This window comes from Botryllus schlosseri, chromosome 10 (assembly GCF_051294905.1).
Source record: "Botryllus schlosseri isolate E-star chromosome 10, Bs_hap1, whole genome shotgun sequence".
Taxonomy (NCBI): Eukaryota; Metazoa; Chordata; class Ascidiacea; order Stolidobranchia; family Styelidae; genus Botryllus; species Botryllus schlosseri.
In genome coordinates this window covers 26,700,558-26,724,028 of record NC_137245.1, presented here as the reverse complement: position 1 = coordinate 26,724,028, position 23,471 = coordinate 26,700,558, and the positions used below count along the sequence as shown (strand labels likewise).

At 41.9% G+C, this 23,471-nt stretch overlaps 3 protein-coding genes across 3 annotated transcripts; 2 read left to right on the top strand and 1 right to left on the bottom strand.

The window, feature by feature from the left end:
* The first annotated feature begins 6,901 nt into the window (after positions 1 to 6,901).
* LOC145448377 (uncharacterized) lies at positions 6,902 to 11,523 on the top strand. Its single transcript, XM_080326764.1, has 5 exons — positions 6,902 to 7,288; positions 8,105 to 8,268; positions 8,702 to 8,877; positions 9,291 to 9,394; positions 10,993 to 11,523. Exons 1-5 carry the CDS (start codon positions 6,992 to 6,994, stop codon positions 11,209 to 11,211), a joined length of 960 nt encoding a protein of 319 aa, XP_080182890.1. The 5' UTR covers positions 6,902 to 6,991; the 3' UTR covers positions 11,212 to 11,523.
* A 481-nt stretch (positions 11,524 to 12,004) lies between these two features.
* Positions 12,005 to 13,009, top strand: LOC145448378 (uncharacterized). Its single transcript, XM_080326765.1, has one exon. The coding sequence runs from the start codon at positions 12,212 to 12,214 to the stop codon at positions 12,974 to 12,976; it is 765 nt and encodes a 254-aa protein (XP_080182891.1). The 5' UTR covers positions 12,005 to 12,211; the 3' UTR covers positions 12,977 to 13,009.
* Positions 13,010 to 16,298: 3,289 nt separating this feature from the next.
* LOC145448568 (neurensin-1-like) lies at positions 16,299 to 22,056 on the bottom strand. Its single transcript, XM_080326981.1, has 4 exons — positions 21,716 to 22,056; positions 19,953 to 20,058; positions 18,851 to 19,042; positions 16,299 to 18,496 (listed from the first exon to the last, which is right to left on the bottom strand). The coding sequence occupies exons 1-4, from the start codon at positions 21,922 to 21,924 to the stop codon at positions 18,329 to 18,331; spliced, it is 675 nt and encodes a 224-aa protein (XP_080183107.1). The 5' UTR covers positions 21,925 to 22,056; the 3' UTR covers positions 16,299 to 18,328.
* Positions 22,057 to 23,471: the final 1,415 nt, after the last annotated feature.

The following is a 23,471-nucleotide window of genomic DNA, read 5'->3' as shown; positions in this document are numbered from 1 at the left end:
CTGCCCACTCTACCCTCGGCCTCTACCCTGACATCGGACGAAGGAATGAATGATCCTTTTTCTGAAGAATAATCGTAATAATTAAATATATTTTCATCCGATCACGACACACACAATGCACAATGCGATACAAGACACAGTACAATGTAATGAACAGTGCGGTGAAAGGAGCTGTGTGTCCGATATTCTGCGATGGTATATACAGCAAGTCCGTATGTTACGATGTGCCGCGCCATTGTGCCACGCAGTAATAAATTGAAAATTCCTGCTGCAACGAAGTATCTGAAAAATAAGATCACCAGGAATATATTATTATAATTAATATGATATACATTTCCGAGATCCACGAGGCGGCGTTAAAAATAGGCCGGGAGCAGAACGAGCCAGTGAAAAGAACAACGGAATTAAGAGCGTCTAAAAAAACAAGAAAGGAACTAGGCAGAACTGGATGTTAGATTTATAGACCGAATTTGGTCGTTTCGACATTCTCCTATCTGTTCATTGCACCGCATTGTGTCTTGTGTATTGTAGGCTTACCGTATTTTGGAAATATAAAAAGAGGACACTTTTTCAGAAATTTGAGACTTGCAAATCCGGAGAAGAATTCTCAAAAACCGGTGAATTTTTCCCACTTTGTGATCGGTTGACTAAAAAAATAAGGTCATCTTTCCGCTCAGAGCTCAAAATACCGTTTTTCTCTCCGCTTTGCTAGGTGGATGACTAAAAAAATAACAAACAAAAAAAAGGTAATCTTTTCGCTCAGAGCTAAAATCACCGTTTTTACCCGCCGGAGCGTCACTTCTGTGCTACTTTACGGCATATCACTCGTAAATTGCTCTAAATCTGACCTAAATTTTCAAAAAAGAGGACAAAATCTCAAAAAGAGGACAAAAGGGCGTCCTCCGAGGACACTTTCAAAAAAGTCAAAAAAGAGGACGTATGGTAACCCTAATGTAATAATAACGCGTGACACTTCTGACGAGACGACACCTTTGGGTATGATCGCGACGTATATCATGTCACCAAAATTGAGCAACAGATTTTTAATGAACATATAACGTCCAGCATAGCTCATCTTGAAGTTATTCCGTAATAGTGGTTATGTATATCACGGGGGAAATGGATTTTAGCAAACAAATTTTGTCCAAATCCCCAACAAAACATCTCCAAACAGCAATATGTTTAGGCTATTGGCAATTGGGCATAGTTATAATTAGAGCCCGACCGATTATCGGTTCGCCGATAATATCGAGTCGATATTTGACTTTGAAAGAATCATCGGTATCGGCCATTGGAGGTTAAAAAATATCGGCAAATTCCGTGACGTCATAATATGATGGTACGAAGTAAGAAATCTATAATCCTTGACCGCTAGACTGGAAATATTGCTATATTTGATATAGCTTACACTTTCAAGGTGTCCAGCAGCCTTTCTAGTTTATTTCATGTTCAAGTATGACAATGGCTGTAAAGGTGTTATAAATGCTCTGAAGTTTTGAAAATGCGCTTTTTGAGGTAGATTCCGCCTTAATTGAATATCGGCTGAATATATCGGTGTTATCGGTGAAGGTGTCAGATATCGGTTTTATCGGTATCGGCCCAAAAATTCAATATCGGTCGGGCTCTAGTTATAATGACTTTGGACAGAATATCTCATTTCAGACGCCCATTCTGTTTATGTGAGTCCAGACTTCTTAGCAGTTATGAAGCGAAACTGCCTCGTGATTTCTCTAATTTAATATTAATACAATTTACGTTATCAATCATTTTGCAAATTGGGATGTTCCGCGGACCCCCGGTTGAGATCCACCGGTCTTTTTCTAATAGTCGTACTGATCACTAGGTTTCTGTACAGTGTGCCTACTTCGTGTGAAATTGCCGTAGCCGATAGGCCTACTTTCTCTAAACCTCAAATTTCGTTGCGCGGCCCCCAGCTTGAGAGGCCTTGCATTGTATGAGGTGCGATTCATTGTTTTATGCAACGCGGTTCGTCAGTATTGTGTCGTACTCCCAAAAGAATTCACGCATATGGTTCAAATATTTCTCGCAAAGAGACATAGTTATGATGATATCCCCAGTACAAACAGCGGCCTGTTACTTCATTATATATATTTTAGCGCCATCCCATTCACATAAACGCCAAGCTCTTTTGTCACGTATACACTGTATGTACCGATGTTGAATATGTACCGTGCCTATCCTAACTGAAGGTTATATCTACACGCCTTGAGTAAATAAAAGTCATATGTAGTTGTACTATAAACGAGACTACTAATAACTCGTTCGGGGTTGTAAAGCTATTGCAAGGTACAGAAAATGAAGCAAGTTTGAATCGAGTTAGGTCGTAGGAAGTATGTGTATGAACCTGAACAGTAGTAGCATATAAGTTTTACGCAGTACACATAGCCATGTTCGAGTAATAATTGCTATAGTTAGCGTTTATAGGTCGATTGACTGGTATACTTATAGGCCCCGTGGATATACTCAGATATCGCAGATATCGCAGGTATCGCAGATATCGCAGATATCACTACTGTGGATATACTCAGATATCGCAGATATCGCAGATATCATTGTGGATATACTCAGATATCGCAGATATCACCAAAAACCGCAGACATCGAGGTCATATGAAGGTCTCGGTTCGTTTAGAGTGCAGATATCACGTTTTAAGCACGTCTAGGACGATTCAGTGCGCAGATATCAGGTCTGGACCATGCCTGGGGGAATTTTGTGCGTAGATATAAGCTCTGGAGCATGTCCGGATAAAAATAGTGTACAGATATCAGGTCTGGACCATACCTGGGCTCTTTTGGTGCACAGATATCACCTTCGGAGCATGTCCGCATACAAATAGTGCGCACATATCAGGTCCGGGCCATGCCTGGGGGAATTTTGTGCGTAGATATCAGCTCGGGAGCATGTCCGGATAAAACAGTGGGCATATATCAGGTCTGGACCATACCTGGGCTCTTTTGGTGCGCCGATATCACCTTCGGAGCATATCCGGATACAAATGGTGCGCAGATATCAGCTCATACATGAGCATTGAGCATATAATGCCCTAACCAGTGCCCAGATATCAACTCCGGAGAATATCTGGCCTCAACCAGTGCGCAGATATCAGGTCTGGACCATACCTGGATTCTTTTGGTGCGCAGATATCAGCTCCGGAGCATGTCCGAATACAAATAGTGCGCAGATATCAGGACTGGACCATACCTGGATTCTTTTAATGCGCAGATATCAGCTCCGGAGCATGTCAGAATGCAAATAGTGCGCAGATATCAGGTCTGGACCATACCTGGCGCTGTTTCCTGCATAGATATCAGGTCCGCAGCATGTCTGACGCCAAACGATACGCAGATATCAGACCCGGAGTATGTCTGGATACAAATATTGCGCAGATGTCAGGTTTGGACCATGCCTGAGCGTATTTCTTTGGTCGATAACAGTAACAGACCAGTAACAGACCACTTACAGTTATTTTGGAGTCCTCAGGCAGATTTTGCCTGCTTGCATCACTTAGGCTACTCTAGTGCAGGGGTGTCAAAAGTTGTTTCGCGGACCGCATTCAAACCTTCAGAACATAGGGGATTAGGGGTTCTATTCAATCGACAGGTTTATTCGCAAACAATGTAATTTGCAAAAATACAAATATTGACTGGTTGAATATAGTTACAAACCGCTAAAACAGGGGCTCTTACGACCATATAAGCATATTTCTATGATCCCCTTGTTTCAGTCGTAATCTGGCGTTAACTCTGCGTATGCGTTGGGAGGAATACAAGAGATTTAACTCTAGACGTGACCGTTGGAATTCGGTTCATTTAAATCGCGATTCGTTTTCCTCTGGTGGTCGGGAAACTTTTCAGTCAGAAGTAATAAAATAAATAATAAAGTAAAATAATCTTTGGTTTACAGATCAGTGCTACGAACCATCTACTTCTCTCTTTTCCACTCTCATCTGCAATATGGAATCGTAGTATGGGGAAATGCATGCACCACATTTTTGTGCAGAATTCGAACCCTGCAAAACCGTGCGATACGGCTGATCTCATCTATACCTTTACGTACCAATTTATCGCCTTACTACCGTAAGCATCGAATTTTGCGAGTTGATGAACTATATCGCCTCGAAGTATCAAAAGTTGTTCACAAATATTTTTCCAATAGTCTGCCTCCTGTGTTTGATGACTTTTTCATACCTGCTAAACATGTCCATTCCCATTACACGAGATCCTCGTCTAAAGGAAACATCTACCTACCCCCACCCAATAGCAACCTAACTAAGAGATCTATCGACTACTCGGGACCTATCATCTGGAATGCATTACCACCACATATCCGTGAATTGCCCTATAATAGATTCAAAAAAGCCCTACTTGATCACCTCTTGTCGTTACACTAACACTGTTGCCCTACCTCGCCCAGACATTGCTTCATTGATCATTTGCCACAATTGTTTAATTTTTTTTCTATTTTCCTTTAACTAAACATTTCTTTACAGCCAGACTGTTCAGAGTCAAATGTACCTGTTTGATGCTGGTGTGATCAGACTAGATGACCTTCACGGTCTTATCGATCATTCCTATCTAATACCGAATACTGTGCACGCATATTTTCTGTACCACCATCACTGCCGTTTGTTATGTATTTTGGTTCGATGAAAATAAAGACTCTCTCCCTCTCTCTAGTGCGAACGCAGATATTTGAATTACATTTTTGTAACTACTATATTCATGCATGCAACGATTTCACATTGGCGTTTTCGCTTCTGTGAATAACAAATTCTAGGTCAATTTTTCCGTAAAACTATGAACTCAGTGTTCTCCATTTTGGCTTCCCGGAATTGCGTGTCAATGTCACAATTAATGAACAGATAGGAGGATGTCGAACGACACGCATCAGTAGCGATCCTTTACTCTAAGATCCACCTCGGCCTAGAGTGCCCGATGTTGCAGTTCCTTTTCGATGTTGACCTCTTTGAAGCCGCGGCCCTTTCTACTAGTTCTTTCCATTCATTGTGAGTGCTTTCTTTCGTCGGGTCTTCGTCTGGGCTTTTTTGTCGCCGTAAGAACGGCAACGCCAGGGGAAGAAGAGCCCAGATAAACCTCCAACTGGAATCGCACCCGGTCCGTCTGCGTGCTGGGCGCTTATCGTAACCACTACACTATCTTCCCCGACATATTTGACCGTTGTTGCATTGAGTGATTATTTAATAGAAGTTTCACGTACTAAAAATCTCAACATTTGTTAGAAATATGCAGGATGGTACAAGCATTGTTCCATCAACTCGGAATTTCTTCGCGGGTCGGACAAAATCGTCTGGTCGTATGTTTCACACCCCTGCTCTAGTGGTTATATGTCTTTGTACTACATCCAATTCTACTTGAAGAAATTTTAAGGAAATAATAATACTTTTTTACACTTTGGATTTTGTAAAGTAGAGAGTAGTATTGGCACATGTTTCTATCACGTTTATAAGAATAATTGTCATGATAAATGTTCAAATAGCCTCACACTCCTTGCGAAAATAGTTTGTATTCACACCCGAAGGGCGGAGAAGAGTGGTACAAGAAAACATAACTTAACTAAGAATTATATAGCGGTCATAATTCCTACGTGCCTATATTTGCATACCATTCTACGTTACTACGAGCATACAGAATTTGGATTAAAATGTTGTAGGCTACGCTACTAGCTGTATTTATACCGCGGTTTGAATCTGAGGTACTTTTAGGTTTAGTGTGTCATGAGTACAGTGTCGTTCAAAAATAACCTTTTTTCCGGATTCCAGCCATTCACTGATTAAATTGTCAGGTTACCCTAAAAAACGTTGCACGCCAAATTTGGTTCAATTCTAACAAGTATATAAGCCACCGCACAGCCAATTAAAATTTTTAATTTATTGGAAAAAATGTTCAAAAAAATTTCAAAATTTCCTGTCAACCCCCAGAAATTGTTGAGTTTTCTTCAGAGACGATGCAAAACAAATTTGAATCAATTCCAACTAGTAGAAGCGGCTTTATTTGAGTTTTTCGTTGATAATTCTCGGATTATCTACCAATATACACTATTCCCGAAGAATCCGACGCAGCTCGGATTTCGTGCTAATGCGTGGGCCGAACAAAGAGCAGATGGTCGGAGTTTCTCATTTAGCTGTTTAAACAGTATTTACCATGTTTTTCGACTAGGCCTACCTGCGTATTCGATTAAGTTGACCGTCGTAACGCTCTAATTGTATCCGGACATGCTCCGAAGCTAACATCTGCGCATGAAAAAGACGCCAAACCTGATATCTGCGCACTGGTTAGGGCATTATATGTTCAATGCTCATATAGGAGCTGATATCTGCGCACCATTTGTATCCGGACATGCTCCGGAGCTGATATCTGCACATCAAAAGAACTCAGGCATGGTCCAGTCCTGATATTTGCACCCTATTTGTATTCGGGCATGCTCCGGAGCTGATATCTGCATCCCAAAAGAATCCACGTATGGTCCAGACCTGATATCTGGCACTGGTTAAATCCAGATATGCTCTGGAGTTGATATCTGCGCACCAAAAGAGCATAGGTATGGTCCAGACCTGATATCTGCGCATTATTTTTATCCGGACATGCTCCAGAGCTGATATCTGCGCACAAAATTCCCCCAGGCATGGTCCGGACCTGATATCTGCGCACTGAATCGACCTAGACATGCTTAAGACGTGATATCTGCGCTCTAAACGAAGCATGACCTTTATATGACCTCGATGTCTGCGGTTTCTGGTGATATCTGCGATATCTGAGTATATCCACAATGATATCTGCGATATCTGAGTATATCCACAGTAGTGATATCTGCGATATCTGCGATACCTGCGATATCTGCAATATCTGAGTATATCCACGGGGCCATACTTATACGCTGGTAGGAGATGTATTGCTGAAGATGATCATTACTTCTTTATTCCTGTATAGTAAGAGCAGAAGCATTCATAAACATGAGAGTGGATTTGATATTGAGTACACTGACTTCAACGGTAGGCGCCATATCGCTCCTGTCCATGTCGCTACGATTCGTGCGATATCTACGGAAATTCTTCATACGAGAGAGCTACGACCATGGGCTTCGTTACGGACAGCATACGTGGGCTTTGATTACGGCCCCGACCAGTACAACGGGTAGCGGATTTGCTTTTCAACTTGCGAAAAGGGGCTTTAATATCGTTCTCGTCGGAAGAGACATCGAACGGATTCATAGACTTAGAGATGCGATCGTGCTGAATCATCTTGTCAAGGTAGGAACTGTCAGACTTTGAGTACAAACTATGAATCTATAGTTCACGGGTTCTCAACAGCGTCGTGCCAACCTTACGTTGTGGTGTGGCGGTATATAATGACGCTTCGACTGATCTGACACCTTATTTGCCGCGTTCGCATTCCTCTAAGGTCGTTTTTCTTCTATGTTGAGAAATAAACTATAATATTCAGAACTGAGCCGCCAATAGAACCGCTTAATTAGCATTCTTGCAAAAGTCATCGGTATTTAATTATCGTCTCCTCGGCCCCCGAAAACATACGCAAACGATCCATTGGAGTCGCGTCCCCAATTTGGGAACCCCTGCACTTAGTTGACAGTCAACAACTACCTTTTTTTTGAATAGTTCTAGGTCTAGTTCCAGTTGCGGATTTTGAAAAGTGAAGTGTTCTTGTTTTGTTCATTTTGATATAATTTACCAAACAATTATAGATAACGTGTTGTCGTTTGACGTGAATCGCAATACTGGTGTTCTGTTACGTGATGTTCCTGCAGCCATTGCTAGGTCAGAGTCATCTCTACTAACAGCGGGGTTGTCGGGGATGAGTTTTGGGGGTCGAGAACCCTCCCATTTCAAACTAGAAACCCCATCCTTTTGAAAAACGGATTTTATCTCCGATCTTTCTTAGCTATTTCCAATTAAGCAATTCGTATTATCGTTATCGGTTATTGGTTAGTTGTGTTTAGGGTGGTTCTAGTTCTACACTTGCGCAATATTTGTATAGGCTACTAGTCTGAACGGTACAGAACATGCACAGAGAAAATATATGATAGAAAAGTATGACATATATTTCAGGTCCGGACGATCGTGGCCGACTTCCGAAAGTCATTTCATTTACCATTTTATACCGATATATTACGACAAGTGGAAGATTTGGACGTTTCGATCGTCGTGAACACCGTTGGATGCGCTGGTTTGTCGGAGAAATTCCATTTGATGACCGCGGAAAAGATTAGAGAGTGAGTTCTCCAATATATATACCTGCCCGTGAATGACGTACAATTATACAATACATATTCTTGGCGCGTTTATCCGTATAAGCCTAATCACACTAGTCTAGTATAGGCATTAGGCATAGTGTTGAAACTGAGGCGTTCAGAAGCCTCTTGATAAATATCAGGGATATCTAGGAGTTTCTAGATATCCCTGATAAATATAAAAGCTACCTGCTGAAGTTCCACCCTAGTTCTCATGTATTCGGAAGGATAGAGTTTCCAAGCCGGTCAAAGCTTCTTCAAACTAAAGTAGATATGAAAATCAGGGATATATCCCTCAGGGCTATAGAACAGCCTGATGGGACGATGTCACATATTTACGAATATTCCGGAATTTTCCTTCAAATTTGATATTTACTGGTACGGCAGGTACGACTACACGAATTTCTATCGGCAGGTGTTTGGTGGTCAATACTTTCGGGGCCGTCCTTCTCACGCAACAATTTCTTCCGCGTCTACTGCAAAGATTTCACCACAGCGCGATCATCAACGTTAGCAGCGAAAACGCAAATCAGCCCATTCCGGGAATGGCGGTGTCCTCGGGAGCAAAAGCTTTCGTGAAGCAATTTACTAGTAAGTTACTGCGTATCGCCGATACGCATTTGCGGCGCTACACTTGTATGAGCAAGCCTTGTAGGCCTACGCAGCTGAGCGTCCTGCCTTCTACCAATGTCATTGCGTAGGAACAATTTATTGATAGTGTCAACTATACCCCAATTTGAGATATCAACCTACGCGCTTCGCGGTAGTTTTGTGAGGTACCAAATGTTCAAAGGCTGGGTAAATTTCCATGTATCATAGGACTCATTTGCTTGCAAAAATCGATAACATTGGTACCGCATGACTTGGACGGGCAACTATAGCCTAGACATGTTGTCCTAGCTCTCGTGGGATGTGATTTAATTACTCACAAATAATGTCCCAACCAAATCCCGCTCTCGGGTTTTTCGTATATTCGTCAGAGTGTGATTATTGTTGGTAAACAGTGGCTGCCGCTCACGAATATCGAGAGAAAATCGACATTATGACTGTTCAACCGGTGGGAGTGAAGAAGCAAAATCTAGCCGAAACTGAATCCGGTTCTAAATTGGTAAGCGGTTTATAGGACTACAAAGATTACTTTTACTCACCTAATTTAGAGTGAATAAGTTGCGAATATGAATGTATTGTTATAGTTAAAATATTCAAACTCCGCTGGTTAGTAATCCATATAGTCTTACGCAGTCAGACCGTATAGGCATTTAGCATAGGGTTACCATATTTCAGCAACCCCAATTCCGGACACTCTTTAGCGCCCACTAGTCGATTCCAATATGAGTTATGACGTCACACTAGCAAAGATTCGCTCATAGACCAGAGGTGGTCACGATCCGGTTCAGGAGTATGTGGCTGTGTGTTGTGCAACCGGGACCGAAAGCACATGTTTTCAGCCCCTTCCCGCGCAAATAAACAATGATTTTGAGCCCACACTAAAGGGTAATCAATGCAACTTCTGGGAGGGGGGATGCTTGCTATATGAATCTGGTTTCTATATGCATCTGGTCGTTAAATTATTTGAATGAATTCTGTCAATAATATTGGTCGTTCCATATATTACTATATAGATACTACTATCCGCCCACATGATCAGAGTTAGCGGTAGAGCTGGTGGAGGATGATGAGTTCGAAAATACAGGGAGCGTAATTGGACATCGTTAAGTCATGTTCATGTCCTACCGATAAGATTGTTTATCAGACTTATGCCGGTGCGCACCACGGAGCTTTATAAACATCCCACATCCAGTGGTTTGCAACCTTTTATGGTCGCGACTCCGTCTCCAATTTGAAAATGTTCCGTGGCCCAGATCAAAATTTGACGAGCTGATTACTAAAAGAAGTTAGCACCTTTGCCCAGACTTACTCATGGGCTATTTTGGAAGTTGATCACGTTCAACATATCCGCAAACCCCAGAATGTAGGCAAACGACCCCCCACGTTTGGAACAACTATCTTTGAATAAAGCATTTACACGGCCTTAACGATCTCTGGGAATATACCGTTCTCCTATAATTGCGATTGTAATTAGGCTTGTTTCAGTAAATGAAGGCTGTTTTTATTTATATTTTATGGCAGTTTTTGCGAGGGTGGCAGTCTCCATATTAAAATCAATAAATGTGATAGTAAATCGCGCGCGGCGCGAAGAAAAGTATCATGCATCAGCATAAGTATTCCCAAAAAATGTTGTTTTTATATGCTGATTTACGAAAAAATTATGAGGCTACGTCAAAATTCCGGACATTTGGCATATTTTAGAAATTCCTCCCGGACGCTTGTTTGAACAATGAAATTCCGGACATGTCCGGGAAATTCCGGACGTATGACAACCCTAATTTAGCAACAAAACCATTGTGTCGTTGTATGGCGAGATAGCGTACTGGTATGATCCACAGCTACGACACCAATAGGCTGAGGGTTCGTGTCCGACCGAGATCGACTCCAGAACTCCTATCTAAGTGTTAGAGGTTTATCTAGGCTCCTACTCGCCTCCTAATCCGCGTAAGCGGTGTCTTATAAAAAGCATAGAAGTGGGCCGTGCTACCAGTGGGTAAATTCAGAATCAAAAATAAAGAATATCGGCCTGGTGTAAAATGACCAATGTATTCGAAACACCGTGAATATCAAACAGACAAACAATCGTATCGTTTCCAGACAACGGTCGACGCGGACGCGTTCGCTTCCTCAACTTTGCGACAGCTCGGCCATACCTGCTCGACGTCCGGTCACTGGATTCACGGCCTTCAATCCGGGTTCTTTAGAACCTTCCCGGACGAATGGAAACTCACGTTTTGGGAGAAGTTCATCATGCCAAAGTACTTCGAAAGCGTACGAGAACCGAGACTGGTGACCGCTTCGTCGTTGCAATCATAGAGATTGATCGGAGTACCATAATTTATCAATGAACGTACGTGCCGATGGGACAGTCGGTGTGTGGGTCGCACCTCAGCGTTTGCAACAAAGAATTCGTCAACAAGTTCGAAGTCAAGTTGAAAAATCGCAGAATGAAGACAATACTTCCTCATCATGACAGATATTTAAGGATAGCTGCTGACGATATCGCCTGACCAGTGTCAGCCGAAAATATTCGGGCTCATTTCAATACGAATCTACTATTCAATTGTATATTGAAGCTCTGTACATCCAAGAAGCTCTTCAGTGATCAAATAAAGGCATTTATAATTATGACTTCTTACATCGAACAACAACAGGGGATCCGTCTCAACATGAAGATCTTAAGCATCATACCTCATATCTGTAATGTAATACAGTTGTTGGTCCATATATATCATTGGTTACGCACTGATATTATTGTGTATGTGTTTTTGGGCATTTTATACATACTCAATATGTTTGTTGTTAATGTTCCGGTTGACGAAGCAATAAAAACTTATCTATCTGTCCCCTGCAACACAACAAGTGCGCGAAATATTATGGTTGCAATCAGTTTTCTGCAGGTGCTCTGCTCGTGGTCGCTCTCTTCTTCATTGAAGCATGCTCGAATCTAATATAAAAGATGAAACAACTGATCCTCTGACGCCAGAGAGAACGTCTCTGTGTGAATATCTCTTGCTGCTATCACTCTCTCTCTAATAGTTTCCTTAAACGCATGAGTGATCTCGTCTTCTTGTTGTTGTGATTTACTTCGTTTCCATGCTCGGCCGATGGGCCTCTTTTCGAGAGACTCGGCCGACGAACGAGAGAATTTTGTTGCGCATGTACAGACTGCACACCCACGTCGGCCGAGACTCGGCCGACGAGTCGGCCGACGAATGAAAGCTTCGGCTTAGCCGTTCGGCCAAGCTTGCGCGGGAAATTGGATCAGCTGATTGCAATTTGTCAATACGGTCTCTGTACAAAAGTAACGATAACGATGACTGACAGGAGATCTTGGACGCATTCGGAAACCATGGATTTTATCATGATTGCGACGGAATTGGAATTGGTTAGAGACTCGGATAGCACAAAAGTGAGGAATGATGTAATGTACCAGTCCATTGTAAGAAAAATGGAAGAAAAAGGGCATCAATTTAATGTATCACAAGCGCGACGTAAGTGGAAATCCTTGAAGGAGCAATACAACAGAGTTATTGCAACAATAAATACGTCTGGTCAATCCTCCGGTGCACTGAAGTGGCCCTATTTTAATGCCATGCACGAACTTCTTGGGAGCCGACCAAGAACGATATCTTCCCAGCCAGGATTCGGCGTGGAAAGCGGTGCATCAACATCGGACCATAGTTACAGTTTACCCGCTGCAAGTAATGACGGCAATGCGTCTGTACCATGCAATGATAGTTCGATGGATGATATAGCGTCTACGTTGGAGCTATCCGACGATGTGAATAACAGTACCAGGAGCTACGTCCACGGGTCCTCAAGAAGCACTGCCAGGAGAGCTACATCCTCTCAATCTGGTCTGCGTGACTTACTAAAATACCTACAGGAAGCTGAAGACAGGCAGAGGGAGCAGGAGGAAAGGCAGATCGAGCGAGCGGAGGCGCAGCGTCAACAGGACGCTCAACAAGTAGACGCGCAACTAGCCAACCTCGGCGAAATGCTGCAGTCAACAGTGCAGGCCCTATCAAGGGCATCTGATGCCATCATCAATTCACTGCAACGCGTTGATAATAGTTAATCATATTTATTAAAGAATTGAAGTTATTAAAGAGTTGTTGAGTTGTGTGAAATTGTCTCAATTACAAGTTGAAATGGTGATCTTATCGATTCGAATATTATAAAAGTATACTTTGAAAAAGCTAAAAATATAAAAGAACCAAAAAACTAGAAGATTCCGGCTTGCTAATTGTCAACCACGCTCTCCAAATTGGTGGTGGTTTCGGAACAAATATTCCGCAATGCCTCTTCGTACATTGCTATCAGCACAGCCGTCCTGAAGCACCTCACTACCGACATCCAGGATGGGCTCATCCGACCTATCCGTTGGTACGGGTACCAAATTTGCCTCGCAGAAGTTGTGTAGAACGCAGCAGGCACCAATTATGTATGGTGCCTGGGCAATATCGACGTCGAGCTGTCGTTTAAATATGCGCCATCTAGATTTCAGTCGACCAAACACGTTTTCGACGACAATTCGTGCGCTACTGTGATGGAAGTTGAAACACTGTTGAATCGGAGTCAGTCGGGATCCACAGTACGGCCGCATAAGATAGGGAAGCATCGGATACGCCGCATCACCCACCAACATTAGAGGAACGTCGACGTCGCCAATTTTGATAGTTCCCTGTAATTTTACAACGTGTTTTAGTTGCAAAGCCCCGGAGATATAAAATAGTACCTTAGGAAGTCTTTCTGGATGCCTGTATAAGTCGGACGCTCGCAATACAGACGCATCATGCACGCTGCCGGGCATTTTGATAGAGATATCTCTGAACCTGGAAAAATATACTTTGGTAGAGACACACATTTTGTGTATGGCATTAATATTTACCAATACTTATTATCAACTACAGCTTGCAAGACTAATGACGGAAACATCTTCCTATTGATATAGTCTCGAACTCCGTCTCTGGCTGGCATAACATGAATATGGCAGCCATCAATAGCCCCATAAACTTGTGGAAATCCGGTCTTGTTGTGAACTTCGTATGCGATAGACTGAGCTTCGTCATATGATGGAATATATATAAATTGACCCATTTTCTTGCATAACGCGTGACAAAATCTGTAACAATACATTTTGTGACATCACTCTTGATATATATACAAACAACTTAATCTGGGACGAGCCGAATATGTTACTTACACGCGCAAGTATCTTGAGACGGACGTCTTGTGAACTCCGAAAAGGCTTCCAACCACCCTAAATTCGCATGCAGACGTTAATTTGAATAATGCAATTGCTATTCGCTTGTCGACTGGTATCGGTGATCTTACATACCCGTCATCTGAATATTAAGGTTTAGAGAAGAATTAGATTTAGCTATCAAGATTTGCCGTTATCACGCGGAAACCTGGTTTCATTTCTTCGCGTAGTAGAGTCACTAATTGATAAAATGTTGCCCTTGGCATTCTGAAATGCTCCATCCAACTGCGCTGATCGAAGTATGGTACTATGTTGTTCCACCAATCGCTGGACCTGAATACCACAATGAATGATGGAGTATCGGCCCTGGTCCAGTAGTGACAGAGCTAATTACCGCCTAAGCATCCAAAATCTTCTCTGTGATCTCAATCGAGGCCTGATCGCGAAAGCTGCTGCCATAATTCGCGCATTTCTGCCGCTGCGGTTCAAACAACGGTTTGGCCTACAGGCCAGAACGGAGGAACTCTTTCTCAGGTTTCCGATACGCCGCAGCAACAACAGATAGACATGGCAAAGTGACATAAATTTGGTAAATATTTGTAACAACAACAAGAGACGAAATAACATCCTTCTTTGAATCATGGGAGCGCAGTAGGTAGGCGTACATATAACAAGCAAGATTCATGAAAGCTTCACGCCAATCACGCGCCTTGTTCGGCCAAGTCACGGTTGACTTACGCCTTGTCATGGAAACACGGCCGACATGTACAACGCATGCGTCATGGCCTTTCGGCCGACCGTCGGCCGAGCATGGAAACGAAGTAATTGTGCGACGTGTGTGCATGTCAGTGATGAGCATCGGAGCGGAGTCGGAGTGGATTCGGAGCGGAGTTTTGCCGATTTTGTGACAGTCGGAGCGGAGTCGGAGTTTACTACAGATTTTTTTCGGATAATTTCGGAGTATTGTGACTTTTATCTCCGATTTCGTTGGATAGCTCTGACCAGACTACAGACTTGATTTAGATTACAAACCAAAGCACAGACAGTTGACACCCTGTAAAGCTGTAATATGACAGGTAACAGGCAAAAATGATTGCCAAGTTCATAAAAATTAGCCATCTGCACTGCAATTGGGGCCTGGAGAGTAGACAATACTATGAGGCCAACCATATTATCACATTAATTTAGTAAAACACATTATTACCAAGTGCCACTGTTTCGGATAGTTGGCGAGATTCGTCGGAGTCTGGGATTGAGCTCTTCGGAGTAGGAGGGAGTTTTCCTCAGACACTAAAGTTGTCGGAGGGATTCGGAGTCTCGAAAAGCACCATCCGCTCATCACTGGTGCATGTAGGCTTGGCTCGGTGCCATTTTACTGCAGTTGTCACAACGTGCTTGTGTACGTGCTATACACTCAGTCATCACAGTCCAAAATACTGTGGCCTGTGCCCTCTGTGACATGGCAGCAGTCCCTTGGTGTGCCGAGTGTAAGATTTCATATTGTCATCGCCGGCCTGGCTGATGATGAGGTTCAGCGGCAAGTCCTTGGTGTTGCAAATCTCGATGCAAAATCGCTAGACGAAACTGTCCAGATTATTGAAAACAAGAAGACGAGATCACTCATGCGTTTAAGGAAACTATTAGAGAGAGAGTGATAGCAGCAAGAGATATTCACACAGTCTCCATTCCCTGGGAATATTTCATTGGTGTTGTGTTGTTATTCGGATATTTTATAGACGAATTTGTCTGTTGTACCTTGACTGTGCGACTATGCGTGGCTATCTGTGTATGGCAAAATTATTTCTGTTTCGCATTTATGTTATCCGCATTTATACTGACGTTCGCCGTATTGAAAGTCATAGGCAAAGTCATACTCGTGAAAGTCGTGTCAGGTAGTCTAAGCATGGTGCCTGTCAGTGAGACGAGAAACATCAATACCTCGATCATTGAGAATAATACTATAAATTCCGTGCCATCATATATCTTACGTGACCTCAATTCAAGTCGATATAAAAATATCCTCCGATCTTGGTAAGCATCTCAGCTCGGCGTAGGCTTTGTCGCGTATGTGATTGTCTTGGTCGGGCGCTTTCTATTATACGTTACACAAGATATGATCGGCGTTGAGAACTACTATAAATCTGTGAGCAGATCCAATTCTTTTTGGCTAATTTCGGACACAAAGCAATGAACGGAGTGTACCGGGATCCCGTGTCCCTGCTGAGGGTTTATTGCCCTTGTCAGAGATACTCTTTCAACCGTGCCACGGCAATACTCTTCTAACCGTGTCCCGGCAATACACTCAAGTTTGCCATGGAAAAGATTTTTCGAAATTATGGTGCAATGCAGAAACAACCATGGTCAAAGCTGATACAAAACACCGAAGCAAACAAACAGAAAGACATAGCACTAGAAATCTACAATCATTTCTGGATATCGGGCTGAAATGCAAACCAGCATCCGCTCCCGGCTCAGAAGAACTTGCAAGATTCTAGTTGGGTTAGAATCCAAAATCCTGTACACCTCAAATTATAACGCGTTATGCCACTTCTTGTTATGCAACAAGGAAAATAATATCAAGCACTGCCGAAGGTTGACATTTGTTATAATTATTAAGCTCATATTCGAATGCACTGCATCGTCTTTTCGAATGGAGATAGGTCATTTGCATTGAAAACAGTTCGTTGCTGGAGATCCAATAACTACGTTTGATATCGTGATTTATGACTCCGATATATCGATCGCCTACTGTTTTCAAATTTATACCACCCTATCCCGGGTTGTAATGACTCGAGTCGCGATTTTTTTGGTGACTCGACTTGACACGCGAGTCATTTTCTTAAAATACGGAAAATGACCCGACTCGGCATGACGAAATTTGTGTATTGACTCGACTTGTACTGGAGTCACTGTGCATCATTCCACCAAGTTATATGACTTGAGACTTGGACAACCAAGTCTCGCTTTCATTGTAACAGCAAAGAATATTTGGCTCCCACTCCCACATTATTCGTATTTCGTCTATCAGTACCGGTACTTGAAGAATAGCTCCGCAAACTGTTAAGAGTGAGGAAATCGGTATATTACGAATGCAAGGCATCCGATATCACCAAAGCGAAGTTGTAAAAAAGCGGGTAGAACATGACCTGAATTCGAAATCGAACAGTGAACATTATGACTTGGACGCGACACTGCTACCCGACTTGGACTCGGCGGTGAAAGGAAAACGACTCAACCTGACTCGTAGTGTGATTGACTTGTGACTCGGGACCTTGTGATTGGGTCGCAGCTCGGCGCTTCTTCGATATACCCCCGAGATCAAAATTTATAAACGGAAAAATAAATTATTTTTCTTGTTGGAATTGGAGTTGTAGGTGCTGGATACTAGCATTGGAACTGGGTTAGGGTTGCGGCATAGTATCCTATATGGTGTCGACACAAGCAAATCTCACGGCTCAGTGAAATTGTATCACGTCACAATTTCCATTTGGCTACAGGCAAATTGACGGTAATTATTGACCGGCTTGCCGAGCATTAAATTTGGTAAAACGGGTATCAATCGAAAGCTGACTCTGCACTGATGACGAAAATATAAATTTTATTCCGCTTGCGGCCCTGGAACCCCCACAATCAGCCTCGAATTTTCCATTGTTATGGAGGTTGGCATTGGGACGCCACAATGCTTTTTGGACCTTTTTCTCTTGAGCTATACACTCTCGTTTCACCAGACAGCATTGTTGCGTCCCAATGCCAATCTCAATAACAATGGGGATTGGTTAGGGTTGGGGGTTTCTGACGTTTGTTCGGGGATTTTATCACCCCTAACCTTAATATCCCTCACGCCAAACCCTAATATACGTCATTCAAACAACCCTAATATCTCTCACCCACAATCCTAATTTTAGGATACCCTAACCCACTTCCAACTCTAATATTCCGCACCTAACACGAAAAAAATATTTTTCCGTTTATAAATTTTGATCTCGGGGGTATATCGAAGAAGCGCTCGCAACTCTGCCCCTATCACAACTACAACGAAGAGTTTCAGTATTTTTGAGTCACTTATTATGTAATCCTGGTTTGCAAATGATTGCAAGAGTTTACAAATACACTGCACAAAATAAACTAAAATAAAGATCAAAACATTACAATCGAATGCGTGTTGTCTGCGAGACGCCAATGCAATATGACATAGAGTTGTTTATAGCAATGGAGGCTATGGCGTTACGGAGGCTGTATTTTGGTTACTTCCTTTAGAGATGCAGGGATAGGTTGTCTGCTTGTAAGGCTGGAACTGACTGGAGATGTACACGCCCCGTATTCCACTAAATTCCCGAATTCGTCAGTCCCGCGTGAAGCAGTCTCCGAACTAGCACCGTCCAAAAGTCTTTGCTGAAAGATATATCATGAATTGATGATATTTCGACAACGAAATATTATTCGCGCTGTATTCGCGTTAGATTATAAAATATTTGTTGATCGGACACCATGAATAACAAACAACAACCAATTGAGGTTTTAAAGGCTTCCACAATGGAAATACCATAGAAACTATGATTGTTGAAGATAAATTTACTCCTATGGTTATAACCAGCGCATGATTTCCATACTGGAAACAATCACGTCACGTTCCTAGTTTTGAGTAAATGAACCGAATCATCTCGATAGAGTTCTTGTAACAGAGTTAGGGAAGGTATAGTTACACGGGAACAATATTACGAGGTCATCGGTATACAATACTTTTACCTCAAACACCCTTCTCTCCAGAGCTTCGCTGCGTCGATGATACACGCTGCGATTCAGCAACGCTATAGAAATAGCCAGGACCACACCTCCCAGACAAAAGCATGAAGCACCGACCCACCGAGAATAGGTCAAAAATTCGTTGAAGCGAACGTTCTCAGTGTTGATTAGGGTTTTGCCGTTCTGCACAGATTCCTATAAAGAGCGTATTCATTCATTAGACGTAATATAGCGGCGAACAATCAATCAGTTTTATTAATATTTTCATCGTTTCAAAACGCCACAAAACTGCGATACAATGAAAAGATAGGAAGGTGTCGAAACAACTTGGAGTAGCCTTCAAGATCAGACACCCACCTTGGCCTAGCTAGGCGAAGTAAAGAAGAGGCATACACACTGAATGAAAAGTAATGCAGAGAATATAAGACGCAAGCGACAAAATAAGGGGGCATTGGCACATTCAATCGCGCGGCGTTGGGTGAATAAATTAGCGCAATAAACAAACGCTCTGGATGCAAACTTGTAAAAATTATATTGGATTTTCAAAATTCTACCAACTAATAGAACTAGAAATAAAACTATATACTCGCTTTTCAGAAGTCGCAACTAGAACTAGAACTAAAACTACTCATTTTTTAAAATGCACAACTAGAACGAATTAGAACTTACTCAATTTTCAAAATCCTCAATTAGAACTACTTACTTTTAAAAATCGAAATTGGATCAAGAACTAAAACTAACCCGCGACTAACCATACATATCTATATCATATCTATAGATACAATACCAAAGCAACTTATTAATTTATATTTTATCGGAATCGGATCGGCACGGTGTTTCGAATCACAAACCCACCCCTGGCTACGCAGCTATTAGTAGTGACGACTTCGAGCTAGCAATGACCGCAAGATCCCCCCACAACAGAACACCTGCGTCACGATTCACGCCAAACGCAAAATCCGCCAATTGAACTAGAACTACTCACTTCTCGAAGCACGCAACTATAGAACCAGAACTATTCAAAAATACCGGCAGTTAGTTGACCGACATCGACATAAGAACCGCGGGAAATGTCCCTGTATCCCGGTAACTGAATATAACCCACCGTATTCCGAGCAGGAACTAAGAACCCGATCAAAAGTAGCAAGATGCCGATCAATATAAATATGATTGAGAACGAGAGACCGACGCGACGGCACAGTTGAAATCTCCTGAAACATCAATTCAAGATTGAAGAATCAAAACAATATTGTTTCACATAAGAGAATAGGCGGAGAACCTTTATTTATTTCTTGCGTTATAGGTAATCCTTCTATATATGAACGACAAAAATACATAACGACCTATCGGCTGTATCGATCATTCCTACGGAATACTGTGAAGTGTGCATGCGTATATTCTGTACCACCATCATTGCCGTCTGTTGTTATGTATTTTGGTTGGATGAAAATAAAGACTCTCTCTATATATATTCCTCAGGTACGACGTTCAAATCACGGTACGGTTATCACCATGATGAAATTATGTGAAGGAATAGCGGTATAGGCTACCTGTGGTAGACATAAGTTTTCACGAATATACAAATGCCACATGCATCTTTAGCACTAGCCTGGGGAGTTCAACCTTTTTGCTATAGGCTACATGGCCGCATTTCCATTACATATTTAGCGTATACGGCCGCATGCAAGCGGACAGTCGTAATGGTTCACCTGGACGCCAAATATCCATGCTAAACTGGCTACGCGGGGAGTTCGCATCGCGGATAGCCCGTGTGCTGTTCTGTGCTGGTTTTCTTGTGAAATAGCCTTGCGCATACAATGAATTAAATGAAAATCTCTCAATAATTAGGTATCCAATTAAAATTGCATGTTGGCGGCCGCCAACACACGTTCATTTAATTATGTGTAGACGGCCGCATGAATAATTATGGGTTGGCCACCCCTGTACTAAGCGAACTGTTATAGTGTTACATCGTGTATTAGGCCTAGCCCTAGGATGCTTACTGCTTAGGTTGCTTTAAAACAAAAATCATTTTAAAACAAACTTGTTTAAGACGAGGCCCTATTTAAAACATGTTTTTTTAAGTCATGACGTCACGAATATTTAATTGTGACGTCAAAGTGGATTGACATTGACAATTGAAAATATAGGGTAAATATAGCTCCTTTGATAAAATACCTGTAACATTAATGTTGAACCGACTATTTGGAGGGTTCCAACCATCCCATATCGATAAACGTCGGCTATATCTGGTGGTAATTGTCCGTAGGCTCATACAACATGTTTTTTTGGAAAGTATTTACGCAATTATGGCTTAATTTTACAACTAAAAAAAAAACAATTTTGTGTCTTTTAAAACACTGTTTAAAACATGTTTTAAACTGTGTTTTAAAACACCGTTTGTTTTCAATGCAACCCTATGTATGCTAGATAGGGTGACCATATTTTGGAATCGGGAAAGGCGGACACTTTTACCAAATCAGAAAAGTTAGCTGATCAAGACTGAAATCAGCGGATTTTGCTATTTTTGCTGGAAAATTTATGGAGTTGACTAAGAAAAAATGAGGTAATCACTTTTGTTCGTCTCCCGATTTACACACCTTTTTAATTGAATTTAGTGGTGTTGACAAAAAAAATCGTCACTTTCGATCGACTCCCGAATTACCCGTCCGTATTTGCTATTTAGCGTCATTCACGCTCATTTTCAGTCGAATCTGCCGCATTCGCATATTGTATGTCTCGAGAGCACAAACATAATCGAACTATTGATTATTATGATTGTTATGATTAAAATGGGTACCAGACTGCAAACTGCGAAAATTTGATTTGACGGATGACGCAACAATGAACAGCATATTATGACTTCACCTCGATGGCGAGCTTTGTTGGTCGCATCCGCTTTCCACATCAATCTCCCCAAGGCCAGTGCAGTCTTCGTAGAAATGATGCAAATAGCTTTTGACCCCGAACTTAAAACCGCTGCTTTTCCTCCGAGATGAGGACAGATTACTCCCCTCGTCTTTCGCACCGTTATTGCTCCCGTTTGTACTATGATCTCCGTCGTATGAAGACGCCATACGAACGCACTGCGAGGCATTCAACTCGCTACCATGATAATCGAAATTCGAAATAGTGGCAATGTAGGATTTAACGTATAATGGAGCCTATGCGTAGACGATATACGCTGGTAAAACAAAATATGTATTATTTTCCTGTCTGCCTTGTACAGGCGATTTCTATTGAGAATCTCTGCATTCTGGGTGGAGTGTAACGACATTCATAGCTGTAAAGTAAAATACTGGTAGTCTTTACATACAAATCAGATTAAATCGTGTTACGATTTGCAAACCAGGATTACAGATGGGGCTCCAAAATATAATGAAACTATTCGTTTTGTCCGTACTTGTGATGCGGGTGACATAAATTAGGAAATGTAGTGACAGGCGATCAATATATTGAAGATATATCGTGATATCTAGCGTGGTTATTAGATTTCCAGTAACGAGCAGTAGGGTGTTGTCAATATAAATGAGCTATCTATATTCTCAAAGCGATGCAGGGGAATGTTTGAATGATCATCTTGTACCTATCACGCTACCGCAAAGAATATATAACGCCAGTTCTACATCACATAAAAGATAATTTGGTAGTTTTTTTGACAATTCCCATTTCATTGGATCTGCCAGCTATCTTCTGCCAAACTAAAGTCACACTATGTTACCGAAAACCCATCCCTAGCCTAGGCATCTCCTCACTCATGGACAGTAGGCGGAAATAAACAGTTTTCCAAGTACAAAACTTATCGTGGAAATGCTTCAGCGTCTATATCCGAAAGTCGCTACCGGTACCAAGAACGATTCAATCACAGCGCGGCCTGCGTTAGAGTCATCTTTCTCCCTCGGGTCTCGGTATCATGCTAATTTCTCTGCGTCTCGAATTGAACGTAAAATCAGTATTGCCGGTCGATTTGCCATCCTATGGGGAATCAAGAAGTCTGAATTTGATATCGTTAGAATATCAGAGAGGTTCCTCTTCTGTTTCAATACAATATATGACTTAAACAAGACCTCACATCGGGACAGCCAATATCTGATCTACACATCGGACAACTGAATAATTCTAGTTGCCTAAGTAGACTAATTTGAGAGGAATGCCAGTAATGTATCTATCTATGCTCTAATTTTAATTCCAATCTAATTTCTGGTTTTTCTAACATTTTTACAGCCAGACTGTGTAGAGACAAGTGTAGCCTACCTATTTGATGCGGGTGTGATCAGACTAGTTGACCTTCACGGTCGTGTCGATCAGTCCTATCTGATAGCGAATACTGTGCATGCATATTCTCTGTGTCGCCATTTGTTATGTATTTTGGTTGAATGAAAATAAAGATTCTGTCTCCTGAAAATGCTAGATGAGAACTGTGTAGAGCGAAACGAACCAAGCTTGATGCACAGACATTTGCTATTCTCTTGTGAGAACGATTTCTGATTTTATATGTACTGAACTTGATGCAATCTCCAAGTTTTCGCAAATTCAGTGATTCCAATTCCTAGTATATCTAATTTGGAAAAACTGTGTAGGTATAATTCTAATTCTAACGCAATTTGGAGAAACCTGTGTAGCA